The 20,411-nt window shown below is 37.2% G+C and overlaps 1 protein-coding gene across 1 annotated transcript; it reads right to left on the bottom strand.

The window, feature by feature from the left end:
- Positions 1-6,250: 6,250 nt before the first annotated feature.
- On the bottom strand, positions 6,251-19,774 carry timm44 (translocase of inner mitochondrial membrane 44 homolog (yeast)). The gene is made up of 13 exons (XM_041790452.1): positions 19,695-19,774; positions 19,136-19,240; positions 16,582-16,785; positions 16,395-16,475; positions 16,125-16,274; positions 14,879-15,015; positions 13,064-13,149; positions 11,263-11,355; positions 10,807-10,931; positions 10,497-10,547; positions 10,245-10,334; positions 9,647-9,757; positions 6,251-7,075 (listed from the first exon to the last, which is right to left on the bottom strand). Exons 1-13 carry the CDS (start codon positions 19,767-19,769, stop codon positions 6,956-6,958), a joined length of 1,428 nt encoding a protein of 475 aa, XP_041646386.1. The 5' UTR covers positions 19,770-19,774; the 3' UTR covers positions 6,251-6,955.
- Between the last annotated feature and the right edge of the window lie 637 nt (positions 19,775-20,411).

Below are 20,411 nucleotides of genomic sequence, written 5' to 3'. Positions count from 1 at the left end.
AAAACTGACTTTACTAAAGAGTGATCTAAATGTACTTTATTAAACCTAACCTTTCATCTGCTCAAGCAGTAGCTCCCTGACACACCACACTGTCCTGCATAATCTCTCTCCCAGCAGGACACCTTCCTGACCTTTCATGCACCACTTTCTGACCGCCTGAATGAATGTGTGCGTGTTTGCTCTTTTGTGCGCCCATTAATTGACATGTTGGCACAGTGCCCAATTGCCATGGTGAATCTGGGTCACAGTCAGCCCCTTTACTTTCATACGCACGCACAGAAAGACTTTTGTGACCTTCGTCAGAGTTTATCACCCACAACCACACTGGACTTTAAAAGACATGCATAAGTATGCGGTTAACCTGATGATTTTACCTCAGCCACAACTCTATTAAAGAAGATAATTAGATGGAAAAGGACTAGAAAAAAGGATGGTGCTGGTTAAATCACCCGTAAGGAGACTGGGTGCCAGGGGAGCTCAAGGACATTCTAGTTAATGGGGCATCCCAGACATGACAGGGGAGATGGGAAATGGGGCGGATGTTTAATAAAAAGACCAGTGACAGACAAGAGATGCCATGCATGTGTTGGAAAACTACCATTTGTGATTAATAAAGATGAATAGCAAATGGAATAAGCAGACCTAACTGAACACCACAGTCACTTACCTTTATGGGATCACTGTGAAAGCATCTTGATGTGTCCCTTCAACTTTTTCCCACTGTATGCATTCTGATTTTTCAAAGCCATAAGGGATGATCTTAAACTTAATTTGACAGACTTTGACAATGCTTCCACCGTTTTCATATTTCCTAATGTCAAATTTTATTTTTGGCAAACATTTTCTGAGCCGTTGTCACTCAGCTTGTTACTCCTGCTGCGACTGTCAACCTGGATCCCAGGCCACATCGAGGATGTCAGCACTCACCCGTCAAGTGAGAGAGTCTATGTGACACTTCTGCCCTACTTCCTTGGGACTTGATCTAGCAGCACTTCAGTGTGTGAGCCCGTCTGGGGAAGGACATAAACAGAGTGAGAATGGCCCACGGCTGACCAGATGCACGACTGTTACCTTTTCTGCCCTTCAGACGGTGATGTTTGTTTCCTGTGGCTGTTTGAGGGCCAAGCTGTTAGTAAGATGATACAAACCTTCAAAGAGAGGTTAAATGTTAGGTTAGTTTAGTCCAAGGTCTGAGAGCAGAGTAGGTTAAGAGACATACCACTAGTTTTGAGGTTGGCTTAAATTTAGGAATTATTTGGTAGAGTTCTAGTATACACATACCAGATACATTTCTTAACTGTAAATCACTTTACAAATCAAAGTGGACTGAGTTGTTTCATCAGGTAAATTGAATTTTCTTTAGGTAAAAGGAATGTTAAGATGAACAAATGCACAAATACTGTGCCTACAAGTTAAGTTAAATAAAAATATGTCATCTCCAGAAACAACCTCCTGAAGAGCAGTGACATTAATCACTTGAATTCTTGCTGTTCAGTAATTGGTACAATCTTTCCAAATCATTTTTTATGATTATTATCTCATCTTAAGTCCTTTTTTGCGTATTTTTAAAGCCATTTTTGTGACTTAACTTAAACCTTACATATAAGTGTGGTATGCATTCATTTAAACACTTCTACAAACATTAGGGAATTCAAAGGTTTTTGTACTACCGCATTGTTTTAGCCAGGCAGAACTGCTAAAGCTGTAGTTTTTATATAGAGCGCCTTTAAAAAGTAATCACCCCTTGGATGTTTTATCCTCTTATTGGTTTTATATATCAGTCTTCATCAATATAATTTGGCTTTCTGACCAAAAAATTTACAAAAAAAAACTCTTAAATGTTACACCTAAAACAGATTTCTACAAAGTTATGTGAAGTGAATAAAAATATGTACAGTAAAATAAGTGGCTGCGTAAATAACCCCTTTCAAGTCAGTAATTAGTAGATTCTTCTTTGGCTGCAATCACAGCACTGAGTCTGTGTGGATAGGTCTCAATCACATCTGGAGGATTTTACTCCAGTCTTCTTTGCAAAACTGCTCCAGCTCTGTCAAGTTGCACAGGGATTGGTTGTGAACAGCCCATTTCAAATCCAGACACAAAATCTCTACTGGTTTGAGGTCTAGGCTTTGACTCAGCCATTCAAGAACATTCACCTTGTTGTCTTTAAACCATTTCTGTGTAGCTTTTGCTGTATGCTTTGAGTCAGTGACTTCCTGGAAAATAAATCTTCTCCAGACTGAGTCTTGCGGACTGAATAAGACTGTCATCCAGGATTACCTATATTTTGTTGCATTCATTTTATCCTCTACTTCTACAAGCCTTTCAGGGCAGGCTGCTGGGAAGCATCCCAACAGCATGATGCTTTCACCGCTGCACTTCACAGAGGTGATGTGGTAATGTGCAGTGTTTGGTGTCCGCCAAACATAGTGTCTTTTCTGATGACCAAAAAGCACCATTTTGTTCTCATTAGACCAAAGAACTTTGTTCCACTTGACCACAGAGTCTCCTAAATGCCTTTTGACAAACTCTAGTCAAATTTGATATGATTTAATATGATATTCTTCAACAGTGTCTCCCTCTTCACCACTTTCCCATAACGCTTTGACTGGTGAAGAACTCAGGAAATAGTTGAGGACAGCCTGATCTAGGCAGATTTCCTTCAATTTCTTGATGTTTGGCCTTGTTTGACTCAACTGGGATCTCCTTTCTCAAAGGATAACAGAAAAGTTCAGAGGGTGTGGCTTCCCCACAACTGTTCCTGAGCTGGATCAAGGAGTAACACATAAGAAAATGACCACTCTACTCAAGCAGTTGTCACTGGCAATGTAGCGAACATAGTATTTTGAGGAGCTTGGTCAGGGAAAGGTAAAGCACATCACTATTTTTTCTCCAATGAAAGGGCACCTGGGTGGCACTTTATCATGTTTTATGTACCATAGTTGCATGCAAGAGGGAACTATGGTTTAAAGAAGTTTGACTTAATGCTTTATCACAGCTGGTGAGTCTTGTGTGGGGAGGCTTTTTGATAATGTATCAAAACCAAGAACACAAAATTACTGAAAACATTCAAATATTGAATGTCTCATGAGGCATCCAACACAAAAGTTTCCTTTGTATCCATTGATTTGCTCTCTGGGAGCATTCAGGATGAGTCACACATGCTCTAGGTGTGTTGTCACTGATTACTTATAACTGAGTAATGTTTTCCTGGTTCTTGTGTCTAACGTTTGAGTTTCTATATGCACCAAGACAACACTGTCTCTTTTGCTGCATTCACTACAATGTACCCAAATGTTGCTAACAAAAACTAAAAGTGATTTCTTGATGCAAACTAATCAAAAATACTTTCCAAGCTGATTCTCACACTGCTTGGGAGGTCTGTGCATCTACAATTAAACGTAAAAGGTTATGTGCAAAATCATGAGGGTGTTAGTCAGATTGTCAGTTGGTCTGTAGGTGTCTGATGGGATATAACATCTCCCAGCAGTGAATTCTCCAGAGTTGCTCACATGAATACCTGCGTTTAAGCCTCTGTGTGTAGGTTGTGGGGGTGCATCCTGAGCGATGAGCACCACATTGGGGAGCTGCAACCTCAGCACGGCTCAGCAACAGAGAGGATCCATCATCGAGGACAGCCGAGGAACGGCAAAGCTCTTGGTCTACATGTAGAGACGGACAAACGGCTCAGCATCCACGTGGGCACACATAACTTGCATGATGTTTTATAAAGCGGCACATACCTTCAAACACAAGGCCGCTGTGATCAATCGTGCTCTATGAGAGCAGGACAGTCAAAATGGATATAACCCTTCATGCTGCTCTGCATCCCACCATCTGCACCAAGCTGTCTGACTGCTGCCAAGGACCATGAAGATCACACCGTTTTATGGACATCCTTTATCCACAGACACAGTACAAGTGAAAAGAAGGGAACAAACCAGACTTGAATTACTAGTTTAAGATCACAAATTAGATAATCAAACATAAACCAAGATTATGAGGGTTGTTTACATTCAGTCTCTTTAATTGCATTGGGGACATGTTACATGGCAGAAATGGACAACATACAGGAATACAAAATTCCTTGAAAGATTTTCTGTTGGCCTGACAGTGGAAGAGCCAAAATATGAATTAACTTTCCCTGCCATCTAAGATCCTCTAGCTTTTACTATCTATATCATGTGCTTATAATGTGCTTATACTCAGCATCAATCCCATTAAATCCAGGGTTGTAAAGTTAACGGATTATGTGTACCTGTGTTACTGTGATAAGGGTTTTGTGTAAGTAGTAGTCTTTTAAATGATTAATTTTACTTCTACTCAAGTGTATTTAGAGGGAAGTATTGCACTTTGATAAATCTAAAATTATATTTGTATTAAGTGAAAAAACCCCAAAACAAAATAATAACTACATATGCATCTAAAAATAAGAATATATGTTTTTATTGTGATTTGATTCAAGAAGTGAAACTTCTGTGTAATCTAGATTTATCATTATAAAATATTTCATGACTTTTTTGTTTAAATGTTTACAGTTTACGGCTCACAAAAGTCAAAATCCACTTTCTCAAAATATTAGAATATCATAAAACACTAGTCAAAAAATATTTATAAAACAGAAATGTTTACCTCCTGGAAAATTATGCTCATTTATGCATTCAGTAATTGATTGGAGCTAATTTTACACAATTTACTGCATAGGTGCAATGTGGCATGGGACCAATCAGTTTGTGGCACTGATTATGTCTGTGGTTTAGGAGCGGCTTGACACTATGAACCCTACACTTGGGGTCCATTTCCTGGACCTGTGTGGGGGTGTGTGTGTGTGTGTGTGTGTGTGTGTGTGTGTGTGGTGGACACCAGCCTCAGCCCACTCCTTGTGAAGTTCCCCTAAGTTCTTGAATCTGCTTTGATTGTCGATCCTCTGGAGGTTGTGCTCATCCCTCCCGCTTTTGCTCCTTTTTTTAAACCACACTTTTCCCTTCTAGTTAACTTTCCATAAATATGCCTTGAAACAGCCTCTGAGAACAGGCTGCCCTTTCAGCAATGACCTTCTGTGGCTTACCCTCTTTGTGAAGGGTGTTAATGATGGACATTTGTCAAGTCAGCAGTCTTCCCCGTGATTGCAGTTGTGTGTACTGAACCAGAGAGAGAGAATCAAGGCAAAGGAAAACTTTGCAAATTTTATTATTTTCTTAACAATATTCTAATATTTTGAGATGCTGGATTTTTTCCCCTGAGCTTTTCTATGCCAAAATCATCGAGATAAACACAAAAAAGTCTTAAAATATTTCACTTTGTTTGAGATAAATCCATATGATATAGAAATCTTTCTAAAGTAAATCACAGGGGAAAACAAATGAAATTTTATATATCTACTTTTTAAGATGTACCTGGAAATGACCAAGAAAGGGGGTCCTTGTTTTACATCAGCTAGGTCAAGTTGGCCAGTTGTTTTTGTTTAAACTACAACAGGACAGTCTGGAGCTCATATGGAGAGAATGATACCACATTAAATCCTTAATGGCTTGACACATTGTACTTTATTTTAAAGGCAAGCCTTCAATTTAATAACCTGGTTGGAGATTCATAGTCTCTTGTTTTCGCACTGCTCATGATGGAGATATTTTGCTTTGCAATCCCAACTCCCAGGTTTTAACACCTACACGACTCTCTCTACTTTGAGTACACATTCATGAATTTATTCTATACTTTCACTTAGGCAGATTCCTAGATTGGAAAATTTACTCTACTTAAGTACATTTTAACAAAAGAAACTGTACTTTTGAGTAAAATATTCCTATACTTTCCACTGCTGATAAAGTCGTGAACTCAACCTGTCAGCAGAGGATTTTAAAGACTTTGGTGAAATTTGCTAAAAGGGTTTCATTTAACCCTTATATTCCCTTATTTTTTCACAGCCTCATAGCTTTGATGTGTAGGGAAATGGTATGGCACATTAAACCCAGGCAGCAGTGACTTATGGCCCTCAACCCTATGAAGGTAAAAAGGATGCATAGTTGGGAACAGCAAGAAGAGCAAAGGACGGACTGTACTATCCTCTAGCTCATCTTCCAATGTGAGCTTGGTCAGTACTGTGTGTGTAATCTGTTCTCTGAATGCAACTATAGTTCCTTCAAAGAACACAATTGCACCAACCATCTAACATAAGAAGGAGCACAAAGGATCATTATAATATAGTTTATGTCAAATAGAAAGAAGGACCAATGCCAAAGTAGAGGCTGAATGATTGATAGAAATTTATTTTCAAAAATGTTGTCTAGTGTGAAAAACAGGGGTTGCCTTTATTTTTTTCATAATAAATATAAACTTTCTCAAATTTTTAACAATTACATTGGACAATTATCATACAAACAATGACGTAGGAGAGCATCAATTGGCCACAAAACAATCTACCACCAAGATAGCGACCCCTCAGAGAGGAAGGGAGAGAGCTCAAAACCAGCCTAAAGTTCAACTGCTGACTCGTAAATCTTCTGCCTTTATTTAATTTTTCATTTCTTTACAATTAAAAAAACCTAAACCTGAAAACTGAATTAAATACTTTATCCTGTAAAGGCTGGTGACAGCTTTCCTTCACTGGAGAGTCTGAATAACCAGGCAACCATACATACACTGCAGGAAGTGTGAAGGTTTAGAGTTTTTGGTGCTCTACTGCCCCCTTGTGTGAGCCAGCGGAATGGTTAAAGATGACTTCTAGGCATTCAAAGACTCTAGGAAAGCAGTGGCTGAACCCAAAGCCAGTGTAGGACAAAAAAGAGTAATGCAACAAGCTTTTAACAACCTCCTGATACTTCTTTTGTCCCACCAGTCAGACCTTCGTGTCCTCTTGCCTTCCTCTCTCCTTCTTCAACATCGCAGAGAGCTCTGAGACCTGTTCAGGTACACTAAGATCCCTCCTGAGTTGTGTTTTTGTGTGTTTCAGACAGTCTTAGAGGATCTGTTCTGTGCTGGAAGCGGAGATGTCGAGTAGTCTCCATGCAGCGTAGGGGTTGAGCTCCTCCTGGTCTCGACACAGAGCCCAAACGTACATCATCCTGAGCACTTTGTCCTGGAGGGACAAAAAAAGATGGGTGCATTTGTTTCTTAATGTATAATTTATCCTAAATCACCATCAAACTCTGATGCAGGAGCACAATTAACAGTAATGGAGAGGTCAAATATAAATATCGTATTGGGGGCGACATTTGCTTGATGCAAGAATCTCTAACAGTGAGGAAGATTCAAACAGCTACCAAGAGATACAGCTCACACTAGCTTTTAGATATCTTTGCCCATCTTTGTATCATTTGTCTTGAAAGTTTAAAAAAGGTAAGTTATTAAAGTGTCTGTGCCCAGATTAGTAGTAACAGTGACAATAAATTAGTTTCTGTTAGTGAAATCTATAATTTAGTTTAAGCTGATAAAAACACAGAAGGACAGTACATCTGCTATATATCCTCTGGCAGGAGTTTGCAGACTGAACATGAAGCAGATGCCAACAGTTTGGTATTGAGTGGATACCCTAACTTCATAACAAATCACAGCAGTCCCTGACAGACTCTGGGTGGACTTCACTGCAAATTTACAGCCATTTAGTCTGGATGTAAAGAAATGCACTGCATGCTCAAGCAGGAGAAATTCCTTGATGTCTTCCAACAATCTGTGCATTTCATTTTTAAGTATATGTTGTTAAATCAGTGATGACATAATCCTGTCTATTGTTTTCAACAGTTCTATATCATGCAGAACAAAAGCGACACTAAATTAAGTTGGTTGCTGCTGGCAACACTTTAATAATGCAGCACATTCACCACCAAAACACACTCTGCCTAGTTGTAAGAGCTTTATTTTTTTATTAGATTTCAAATACATCATCAATAATGCTGCCCCGAACTCCAATCAGGATTGTAATATTTCACAACAAAGGCTAAGTGTTGACCATAAGTGACCTATCAGTCTATTCATTTTTGCCTTTTTCCCATTTCTAATCTAGTCTGTTTACAACTAAATATCAACACGTTTGTATGAATACTGTATTATATATATTAAACTACATCGCCACAGTGTTATGTTGTTCTATGCTCTTGATTGATGTGAATTTTTATAAGATGTACTCAAAGGAATAAAACAGTAACTATAAACTCTGAGTGCACATTAGTCTCATGTTCTTAACTGGTGTATTAAAACCAGGGCTGTCAGCATTAATGCACTATTTGCCATGTTATTAAGGTCCATCATTCACGGTATATACAGGAAGCCAAATATTAAAACTTATACTGACTTAACTTAATAATAATCTTTATTTATTTTCTGGTTTTAAAGCATTAATCAGCCACAGCTCTATTTAACTGAGTTGTATTTATTTCAGTATTTTATTCCCATCAGTCTTTGCTGACTATAACTTCTTAAAATAAAAATCAAAGACAACAAAATTTAAGACCTCATATTCATGCATTTAAAACTTTAATACTTAAAAAATAATAACTTTGGCAAAATTGATTAATGAACTTTTAATAGTTTTTAAGACTTCATGGGCACCCTGTAATTAGTGCATTATTATTGTTTTTAATCCTAATGATCATAGGCTTTGTTTTCCCTTTCAGCACACTTTTGTTAAGCCAAAACAAAATCTCAATGCCGCCTAAGTGATACAAAACAAGTCCACCACTTAGTCTTTATGTCTCATTTAACTTAAAAAAAAAAAAAAAAAAAACTCACAGGCAGCTCAGTGATGAAGTCAAAAGCCACTGCACCTTATTATTATCACACATCTTATGTTTTAACCATTATCTACCTCTACCGACTTTCATTTTCTAAAAACCTTCTTTTTTCTGTGGTTGAGTTAATGTCATAATCTTTGATCTGCTCAAAATTCCTTGTTTTCTTCCAAAAGCTATTCTGTACCCAAAAAGAAAGTCAATGACTAGAAAGGTCAAGTTGGTGTGGAAGAGGATTAGGGCCAAAGGTGAAGGGAAAATAATGCTGTGCACTTTGAGAAAAAAGTTGAAATGTCAAGAATAAAGTCAAAATTTCAATCATGAAGTTGAATTACAATTTTGAGAAAAAGGTCGAAATTTGAGAATAAAGTCAAATCTTATTACAGTAACAAACAGCAGATAGAAACCTTGTTAATGAGCAAAAAGAGTAAGAAGGTCATTGTTTTTAAATCAAAAGTTAAGTTTCCAATTTTTAACGATACAAGGGGTTTTCTAGGGACAGTCAAGATTCACCGTGATGTTCGCACAGGATTAGCACCACCTGCTGACCTCTGATAATTCATGTATTACCCAGCGACATCAGAGTTTGGTGCGGTGCATTTGCACAGAATAAACAAAGCAAATCTGGAAGTGCACAACATTATTTTTTCCTTCACGTCTGGCCCTAATCCTCTACCGTATGATGGTACAAAAATCCAAAATTAGAATAATTAGATGAAAAATAGTGTAATTTGAAATCTGACAAAGATAGAGATTAACCCTAATAAACAATAGAAATTCTGAGATTAATCAGGATGAAAGCTTTAATCATTTGACAGTCCTAGTTAAAATGCATCATTCTTATTAAATACAGTAAATTCAGTTAAAGTAAGCCAAAGACTGTTTCCTCTATGATGCTGGTGCTTTGTTTGTGTGTTACTTACAGGGTCTCCCTCCACCACCTCTCCTTTAGTGTTTCGGATCACCATGACTAACTGAGCCTGGAAGGTGATGATCAGCACCGGACCCTGGTCCATCATCTTCCCCATAGCCAGCTAGAGAAGAGGATGCATGCATTACATACTTAACTGGACTGAAAACACGATTTGAGAATTGCATTATGAAAAAAACAGGTGATGGTGGATCAGACACTGTTCAGCAAAAAACACACATGGACTTAAAAAAGCTCTCTGATTCAAAGCCATTTCAAGGTTACTCTGTCTGTTAACTTTTTTCCATGCAGGGAAACAGGAAACAAGACAATGTCAGAAAAAAGTAAAGCTTTAATTGTTTCTTTTTCTTTATTGCCTGCTTAGAAATGCTTACTTTAACCATTTTCACTTTTACTGAAAGTTTCTACTAGCCAGAAATCAATCAATATTACCAATAATGGTTCAATAAGTATTTTATTTAAAGCACTCCTAATGCCCAGCAAAAACTCTTGCATTTACTGTAAAGCAGTGAAAAAGCGACTTTAACACATATTGGAGTGTCTTAAAGCCTCATTAATAATCTTGTGTAGGGAAGTTTGGATTTACTTACATCAATATTGTCGATGTCCAGGATCTTAGAGTGGAACTGAAGCCCCATGGCCTTGGCTTGCTGAATAGGGTGTGCCAGCTGGCTGTACGTCTACATACGAATTATGGCGAGAGCAAAGGTAACATTATCACCATGCCATACACACAGAAATGTCCACTTAAAGGTCATATGTACACCAGTGTGCTCTGTGGATTGCCTAATAGAAGCAAAGATACAACACTTTCATTTCAGAGTGTTAAAAAGAGGCCGTACCGCTTCATAACACCAATCCTTAAGAATCTCCAGCTCCCCTCTGATCATCGCCTACACAAAGACAAAAAAAACAACAGCTTCAGCCTCAGCACGGATACATTAGAAAAGGCAATTCAGTGCAAACTTTCATAGACCTGCCTATGGTGTTTCTTTGATCAGAATTTGTGATAGTTGTTTTACTATCAAAATATATTGTTTTACTTTTCTAATGCATCAACAGAAAGGCAATTAATCTATTCACACAAACCTGATCTAAACAGGATAAAAAGCCAAAAAGCCAAAAACTGGGTCTGTTCACAGGACATCATACCTCCAGTATATTAGGGATTATATCTCGTTCACACTGTTTGAGGAAAGAGTCTTTGTCAAAGGATGGGTCCACTTTCAAGATTTCTGTCAGTACTTCAGACATCTCAGTCTTAGAGAAAAGCCCACCTAAATACCCATGAGCATAAACACAGAATAAAGAGATTACAAAAATGCCTCAGAGCAACAACGGGACTGTGATGTTTACAGTGTTATTTTTACTTTGGGCTAAAGTTAATGTAGAGACTATTTATGGTTCGTTCATTTCTTGTTTCTGTTTCAGAGGGTAAGAAAAATATTTGAAACATCTATTAATATGCTTATTTTACACGTAACACCAAACCTTTTTACAGAAATGTTTATGAAAATAAAGAAAAAATCATTCATGGTTCCCCTATCGGCTTATCTTTAATGCACCAATCACTGCTTTGAATGGACTATCACATCAGGAGTCTCTCACCAATGAGGTCAGTCATCTTGTCGGTGACAGCGCGGGACGCCCTGATGAAGGCGTTATCACTCTCATCATACTTCATCTTCATCTCAAAGAATCCTGCAGTGATCAGAACAAAGACAAGTAGTCAGATTTAAAAACCTGGAAATTTGTATCCTCTTTATGCACACAAGAGAGGTTTTTGGAATTAGATCTGAAATACTAAAAAATTATTTAACACATAGATGAGATATATTTTGGATATTTTTTGCATTTATTTAGAGAGGAAAACAGTGGATAGATTCAGAAACAGGGATGAGAGAGTTTGGGAGAGATTTTCAAGAAAGGAACCACAGACCAGATCTGGGAATGACTTAAACGGTTGGCCATCTGAGCCCCTAAAATCACAGACATTTAATACAAAGTGTGATGACCCTGTTGCTAGACCACTGGTCGTCTCCTCAAACCACTGCCTTCATTCACTTTCTCACACCTGGTTCTGGCTCAAACTATAACTCCCTCTGCCTCTCCCTCCTATGGAGATTCGCCGTCCACAACATGCCTGACAAGACTAGTTTCCCTGCATCAACTCAATGTAGACATTTACACTCAGCCACACATCTTCTACATTACTGGTTACTGACCACACAGTACATTAAAATACATTATGATTTTATAAATAAAGCTACCTTTTGAAATTGCCAGCCTATGTTTGTCTCAATCTTAGAGCCAAGCTGTGAAGAAAGTGAGTCGCCATACATCTTTTTGTAAGAAATATGAAACCTGCTCAGCCTGAAGGTAAGACAATGTGAGGGATGGCACTAAAAACTGAGGATCAGCAAAACACTCCTTTTCATTGCTGCTGGCTGACTGATGAATACGAGGATAAATCCAGTACATGGCCACATAAATAAATGTAAACACACACACAATGCACAAGAATCAAGGAAAGGTAAAAATGTAAACTTTCCCACAGGAAAGCTGCATTTTAGCAGCAAGCAAAATCTGACCAGATATCTGAGGTTAATGCTCCTGTTTCTGAAAACAGCTGGCACCTACAGCATTTAATATAAAGCCTTTAATTCACAACTAATACCATCTGATGCCTCAAAAGGCCACGTGGGGCGTTACGTGTGGATTGTTTTAAGCAGTGTAGGACATTATACAGGCACAAGAAAATTAGCTCCCAAAGTGCGACTATACTGCTGACTTAAATCAGAAAAAAGCCCTCTGCTGCAACTTTTGCAGCTTTCACAGTAAACTTGTGTGGTGGTTCACAGCCCAGCCCAGCCCTTTAGTTAAAGCAGAGTAAAATGTGTTGATGCTGCATTTCTAATTTCTAAATCTCCCTATAGATAATTTACTACACTTCCCAAGCATTATTAACCATCAACCTTTTTCTCTGTGCAATTTGCATACAATCAAAAAGAGCAAACTGAAGATGATTAGAAACATTTGTTTTAATCTGCCTTGCCTTATCCAACAGCAGTACCACTATTTTTATTATATGAAGTCGTATTGACTTGAACCTGAAGTGGTTTATATCTTTCAGGCTGAGTCATGATTTCATCTTTCTACCTGTCTATCACATGTATGTCTTTGTTTTTTAAAAAAGTTATCTAATTTTCTAGTTTTGGTTTCAATTATTAATCTTTGGCCAAAAAAAAAACACTGCATATCTATTGACGGCCTTTGGCTTTATGCTGGTTAACTTGGACTCAATTTCTCTTAAATGTAACAGAAAGCTGATGATACATTCATTGCATTACGCACCAACTTTAAGTAAACATCAAAAGATGCACAAATCAAGAGATAAGTTATATCTTACTGTTGAAGACCACGTTGTTGTCTTTGAAGTCCTTCCACTGCTGGTACCACTTTGAATCTTTGTGGAGCACCACACCCATGGCTTCCCTGAAGAAAAAAACACAAAATAATGCTTGAAGTCTTTATGGAAACATGACTATATTCAGCAATACTGACCCAGGAAGCAGGACACTCAATGCTTTAGAGACAATACACCATAAAGGAAACCCCATCAAGAAAAACTTGCTAAAATGCTGCTCCTTTTTCAGAACAAGGAGACCCCTTTTCTTCCTTGGAGTTTTCATTATTTGTCAAACCTTAATATTCCCCTTTATAGTTAGGATTATGTACTGTCTTGTACCCTGCTCTCACTGTTTTTAGCTCCAAGTGGGCTTCATTTAGTGTAATCAACAATATTTTTCTTCTATCCCGCATTAAACAGAGATTACATAAAAAATAAAACCTAAAATAAGATGAAGGATTATGTAAACAGCCTTCATGATACAGGTGGCAAAATTTAGATGCTTTAACACCAGGTTCTTTAAAACAATAAAAATCTCTTAATACTTTAATAACTGATAGTATTGGAATGTACTGATAATAATGGAAAACAAATACAATTTAAAGTCATATTTTCTCCATAAAGCTTCAGTGAATGAAAAGGAAAGAGATTGAGCTGCCATTCTGGGAACTAACTGTTCCCAGAGTAAGGACCAAGCAGGCTGCAGCAGCTTTTAGTTGTTACACTCCTCATCTGTGACACAAACTACAAGAGAACCTGAGGCTTGTTAAACTGGTTAGATCCATTAAAAGGATCTTGAAACATTTTCACTGCTGCATTCCCATAAAATCAAACTTCTCAGCTTCTTTTAAAACGTTCTTTAAATGTGATTTTTTTCTAATTTTTGAATTGGTTGAATATTTCATTTACTTTACAAGTGATGCTTTTTCTTTTCTTTTTGCTGAATGCCATTTCATTTAAATGTTTCTCTGATGTCTTTTAATATTTTTCATGGGTAAAAGTTATATTTTTAACTCTGTAAAGCACTTGAGTTGCTATCTGTATGTATGGTGCTCTATAAATAAACTTGCTAATAAACTTGGCTAGGTTTACATTAAACAGTATATAAAATCAGTAAAGAGAGCATGCTACCTCAAAAACCAAGTGGGAAAACTGAAAAGACATTATTGTTTGATTAATTCATAGTGGTTGAGCTCTTAAGATCCAACAGACATGTCCTACACACTTAAAAAACATGTGGGAAGGATATGAATTTTTTTCCCACCCTCCATAACCCCATAACCACCCTCATTCACTGGTCTGCAAAAAGCAGTGTTTTGTTAGAAAATCATGACGATGTGCATGCTAGTTTTGTATCTGTTGCAGACAGAGCGCAGAAGGGAGAGATAATGAAGTTAGCTGTTTTCTATAAGTCCTGTGAGACACTATAAGACATCTAAAATAAGACAGTTTGAGAATAAAGACTGAGAGCACACCTTCTGAAGATGCCCTTCTTCCAGAAAATCAAACCATTTCAGAACAACCTTAGTTATTACACCTTTAATTATTATTATCCATATGTCAAATGTTGGTCTGTGTTCAGTGATGTTGTCTGTGCCAGGACAATGTGCAGCTTAGATATTGAACAGTTTCAAGTACCCAAGAGTTTATATTTTGTTGCTGGCATGGAAATTGTTTAATTTATATTAGTTGAAATTGTAGCTAAATATTCTGGTAATGACAACTCTTCTTCATGAGGCCGAGTAAAAGTTATTAGCTAACATTGATCATGACAGCCTGTAACTGCCAGGGCAATGTATAAGGGAACTCACGTACTCGTTGGCTTCGAAGACTTTGCTGTCATCACCGGCCCCCTTGGAGGAGAACTCTGTCCTTTTTCTGAGTTTGGAAGGAGGCCGGTAGGGGCCAGTGTGACCCAGGTCACCTATCTCTTTCTTGACACTCTCCATGCCCTAATATTAGATCAAAGATGAGAGGACAGTTTAGGAATATGATTACAAAGATGACTTTTCCTTGCTTATAAATCCATTAATTAACGATACACAACATAATACTAAACTTATTCCTCCCTTAAAGCCTCTGGACACCCACACAGGTGTTTTAAATCACTCTGGCTGATTAGACCAGGTGAGATTGAAAATAGGTGGCGCTATGGTGAGATTTTATGATGTAAAAAATTCTAAACACCATCAGAAATGAAACTGAAAAAAACCCCCAAAATATTAGGCTAGAGGAGCTGTCAATCAAAAAAGGCCACACCTACACAATCCTGAGAAGAGGTCCAATCATCAGGTCTGTTCAAATAGTCCTTTTTGCTTAGGAAGGTTCCCACTGAGGGAAATGGCCCAGAAGTATTTGCATGTGAGCCATAATAAAAGCTGTTCAAATTCTCTAAATGTTAAGGAAAGGAGCTTCATTGCTTCCTTTTTTATCTCCTTTAACACAGGATACCCAGGACCATCCTTTACCAAAGGAGAGAAGAAAAAAAAACCCAGTTCAAAGTGAAGCCCCTCTCTACAGTATCAAAACAAGCAGCGAACACGACTGTGGTAATGTCATCTTCAATAACTTACACAACCATTTCCATTCCATCAGTATTCAATGTAGCGAGAGGAGGGTGAGTGCTGCATGGGGTCAAAAAGTCAAAAAATTGGAATCAGGATCAGGTGCTCCTCAGGATGAGGGGTCAAGGATTAAAACAGCAAAAAATTATTTGTGTCTATGACCAAATAGATGCCAAGTAGATGGCAGTTAAAACTGAAGATCAGATGCACTCTGATTTGATTGAAATCATTTATTGTCAAACAGAGGTGTCTACACCTTTTGACTGGACGAATCCTCATCAGGACATAATAGACAGATAAAGAACAGGTGCCTAAATATGAGTAAGGTGTCCTGTGATTGGTCAAGTGACAAAGGCCACAAACTTTTTTAACAGACCCATGGACTTACTCACCAACAATCACCAACACCTGTGTGGGTGTCCAGAGAGAGTATGTTGAGTAGAGTTTGTTTATCTTTTATTTTTTTGAGAAGTGAAAGGCAAACACAAAGTCCATACCTGTGATATAGCTTTGAACGCACCAGTCTTCCCCAGCTTCTCTCCGCTCTTTGTCACATTCTCTGCTGATGTCTTGGCTGTTTTGGCTGCTTCCTCCATTCCCTCCTTTATTTTCTTTCCAATTTCTGTACGACTTACCTCCCCTAGCCCCTGTCCACACACACAGATGCAAACACACACAATTTGTTAGCATGGATGGATCAAATAAAATGGCATACCTATCAAAGGAAAAAAGGCAAATCTGGTTAAGATACAGTACTAATCATTTACCTCTTTCACCGTCTCAGAGATGTTTTCCAGCTTCTTCTTGAGAACCTCAGAGGTCTTTACTGTTTCAGACTCTATTGTTTTCTAGGTAAAAAAAAAAAAAAAAAAAAACACAGCAAAGTGTTAAACTAGAAATAGCTGATATTTAATTATCATTAAATGTAGTGGGTATGTTGAGACGGATACAAACATATTTCCGTCGTGCTTGCTGCAATGCGTCCGACTCCTCCAGTTTTTTGGCCTCCTCCCGAAACTTCTTGATGTTTTCTTTCATCTCCTTGTTCTTGTTAAGCTCCTGTTTCAGGTTGTCAAGAAACTCACCCAGGAAACCTTTTCTGCCACCTCCTCTCTCTCCTGACAAATACCTCACCTGTGGACAGGCTATCTGAAGCACCTTGACATTTTAAGAACAGAAAGAAAACCAATAATAATATATTATAAGTATTTCCAAACCTATTAAATCTCTATTGAATTTATTATGATTATTTTGAAATTTAGGTTTGTTACGTCTGCTCTACTTTCAAGGGTTTCCTGATATAGTTTTTGACAGCAGAAGCACTTTCAAAGAAACACACAGAAAAGCACTTTTTCCTACTGACTAGTGATTAAAGTAACATGTGCTTTCTTCCCAGGTTAATTAAATGTCAATGCATTCGCTGTTATGTGAATTCTGATCTCGACTAAGCTGAAATCACCATTTTAAAAATAAACTTTATTTTGCTTTACACTTTTTTCCCTTCCCCTAGGTCATAAAACCCACATAACAGCAAAACAACAACTCCTCAAAACCCACATACAGGTTGTAAATACAGAATATAATGACTTTTGCAGAAGTAGAACACATTACAGGACTGTAATGTTATGCTGCAGTAGTTTTAGCTAAACAGGCATATAAGCTGGGAGCAAAAAAATCATGTTTATACTGCTAGATCATAGCGTGGTACCAGAAATTTAATTGAGAAGAGACCTATGGATAAGAAACTAGATAAAGATGCAGGGATCTGCAGGCATGATATCTATTTTAGCAGATAATAGCTTAAAATATTTCTTATAATAACAGATATGAACATTTCTCCCAGTACTTGGCCATAAATATTTGCAGACTGTGCAAATAAGTTTTTACATTTTGTATATGTACAAGTTTGTACATTGTCATTCTGTGTTTTTCATTACCAAATGTCTGTGTTTAGAAAACATTAATTTTGCATTTATGGTTGAATCAAATTTTTATCTTGTTTTATGTCTGTTTCTAAATAAAGACAAAAATACTGTCACAGTGAGACTAACAGGTAAATTGTGGTAAAGGGAAAACTTGTTCTTTACAATAAAAAGTTTGACATATAAAATTGTATCAATACCTGTATTGGCTTAATTTTTTATGAAATATCAGCATGCAGGTTATCAGCCAAAATTCAATATTGTGCATTCTACTGGCAGTGAAAGTCAAACAGCATTGACACCCATTTAGATACAATGGCAACAACAATAAAAGGTCCTATGCATCCAATGTTTGCCAATTTCTGGTTTTATTACCAAATATTGAAGGCAAACTCCTGCACTCTGTCTGATCCAGTGATACACAATGCATGGCTCTTAAACCACATGTGGCTCTTTTGTGATGTGTGGCTCTTTTTAGTCTTACTTGGAAAAATAACTCCCCTAGAAAACCATAAAAAAGGGACATTTTGACTCAAGTAATTATCTACTGCAAGTTTTTTTCCACACTTATACAGTAGACTTTAACTGTCAAATTTATTGTCAACCTTTAGTTTTTGTCAGTATATTCCACTGGATGAGTGCAAGAAAGGACATGCAAGATAAATATTACAGATTCTTGACAGAAGGGACTAAACATGATCCAGACTTCAGTAATTTGATATTTTTTAAGGTCAAGGTCTCAACTAGTAGTTGTGTGAAGGAAGAGAACTTAAGTTCAACCTTTTTTTCTAAAATATTACTTTTTTGCCATTCATATCTAGATCATTGTCAACTTAGAAACACTAAAATGTTTTTTTACTTTTATTTTATACCTTCAAGATGAATGTCAAATATAAAATGTTTCAAAACTGATATTCACTGATTATATTAATAAATAAAAAGCATTATTTTCACTATATTTTATCTTATACTAATCTGATGTATCACATCTGAATTTAACAATATTCTACCTTTATCTTTAATACTAAAAACATTTCACAAATCTTTATAAATAAATTAGTAATTATTGAATATAGATTAGCTTGTACTTTAACATAAGCAGAACAACATGAACAGAGGACAATGCATTTCTGTTAAATAAAAAACAACAGCAATCGTCATACCAAGCAGTTGTCTTAATTTGCTCTGGATACAGAAAAAGGAAATCATTGGATTCACAGCCCCAGGTTTGCATTGTAGCTCTTGAAATGTATATTTTCTTTCAACAATTTTGCTCTTTGGTTGAACATGGTTTATTAACACTGGTCTAACTTACAAAAAAACTGGAAAGGTCACCATTTTGAATAGTGTTAGCAGATTTTTTTTAAAGCTTTGGTGCATTTCATTTACTATCTTATAATACAATCTAATAACAATGACTGTCATTTGAATACACATTGTATCATGAATATTGATAAACATTTGGAAATTCTCTTTAGACTTTTATCTAAGAGCGACACAAACTTTATGAAAAAAGACAGAACAGCTTCAGTGCACCCAGACAGTTGTAAGTGTTGTAATGAACCTTTAATCTTCAGCGCTCATACCTGTGTGGAGCATGTGAGCAGCCCTCGTATCCTGTAGACATTTGGTCTGTTGTGAAGCAGCATGTAAGAGGAAGGCGACGCCACCAAGCCTCTTCTTATACATATCTACATAATATTGACAAAGGTTCAAACGTCAGTAAGGTTTGGTCTGTCACTGATAACTCGAGTTTCTAACTTAGGCTTTTTATTTCAGTGCATATATGACAGAAGGAAGAAAAACAAACACTCCGTGAAAGTAAGGGCATTTATACACATTAGATAGACGTTTCAACAGTGAAGAAGTTTGTCAGAAAGTAAAACTGAGCAGCTAGATAACAGTTGATCTTTAAAAGGTACACCGATTTCGCATTTCTAGTCTGAGTTCAAACACCGGCTAGACTTCTCATGATTCATAAAGCTAACTTTGCTAGCTGGCGATTTGTTAGCATAGTGGTGAGCGCAAACATATGACGTTTGCAGCCAACGGCCAAGTAAAGTAGTTTAGGAGTAGTTTCTGTCCCCCTTCTTTCTTGTGATTTTCATATGCTCATACATTACACTTAAGCTATGAAGCACTCACCTGATAACACTGACATAAGGGGGCCGCCATCTTGAATGTAATGCCTCTGACCTTCTTCCGGTTGTGACCTTCCATTTCCACGGGGGAGGGACTTCGCGGCCTCGTGCCCGGAGCCAGAGCCATGGCACTGCTCGTGCCCTGCTTGTGCATAGAATACGTCACAGACATAAATGCGTTTGTATTGTCAATGTGCTTGTACCACGCTTTGTGGACAAGGGCCCAACTAGGGGAGTACCTACCAAACGTATTTACTGTGAGGTGAGATAATGCACTGTAATTTCCAGTGTTAAGATAAAGTAAATAACCGGTGAGGGAAATTATTTCAGTTTTAAGGACAAGACAGTGAGGCTGAGTCTTTTAGGTTGAGTTATTTATTAATAGATTGTTTTTCTTTCCATTATAGTATTAATGAAACAATTGGGCTATAAAATGGCCTTAAGAACATTTTTACTGGGGATATAGGTCTTGTAGCAAGTGCCACGGTGTATTTTATTTACTGTATTTCTTGTGTGACAGTTGAAAATGTAACATAGCCATTCAGTAAACTGTGAAGTGTCAAGTTATATGGAATAATTAATTTATGCTGAGAGATAATGAAATCTCTGATAAGTTTAAAAACAACACAAGATAGCCAAGTTAAATCTGTGTTGTCTACCATTTGTTAAAAAAAACTGCTTGAAACACATCTTTAATGCTCAATTATAACCCAAGTGAAGT

This window comes from Cheilinus undulatus, linkage group 7, assembly GCF_018320785.1.
Source record: "Cheilinus undulatus linkage group 7, ASM1832078v1, whole genome shotgun sequence".
In the NCBI taxonomy this organism is placed as follows: Eukaryota; Metazoa; Chordata; class Actinopteri; order Labriformes; family Labridae; genus Cheilinus; species Cheilinus undulatus.
This window is presented reverse-complemented; position numbering and strand designations above follow the sequence as displayed.

Coding starts and splice junctions, on each gene's coding strand:
- timm44 (XM_041790452.1), bottom strand. CDS start 19,769: ATGGAAGGTCACAACCGGAAGAAGGTCAGAGGCATTACATTCAAGATG. Junction 16,275..16,394: donor TCTCTGAGACGGTGAAAGAG/GTAAATGATTAG, acceptor GTGTGTGGACAG/GGGCTAGGGGAGGTAAGTCG. Junction 10,548..10,806: donor TAATCCCTAATATACTGGAG/GTATGATGTCCT, acceptor GTCTTTGTGTAG/GCGATGATCAGAGGGGAGCT.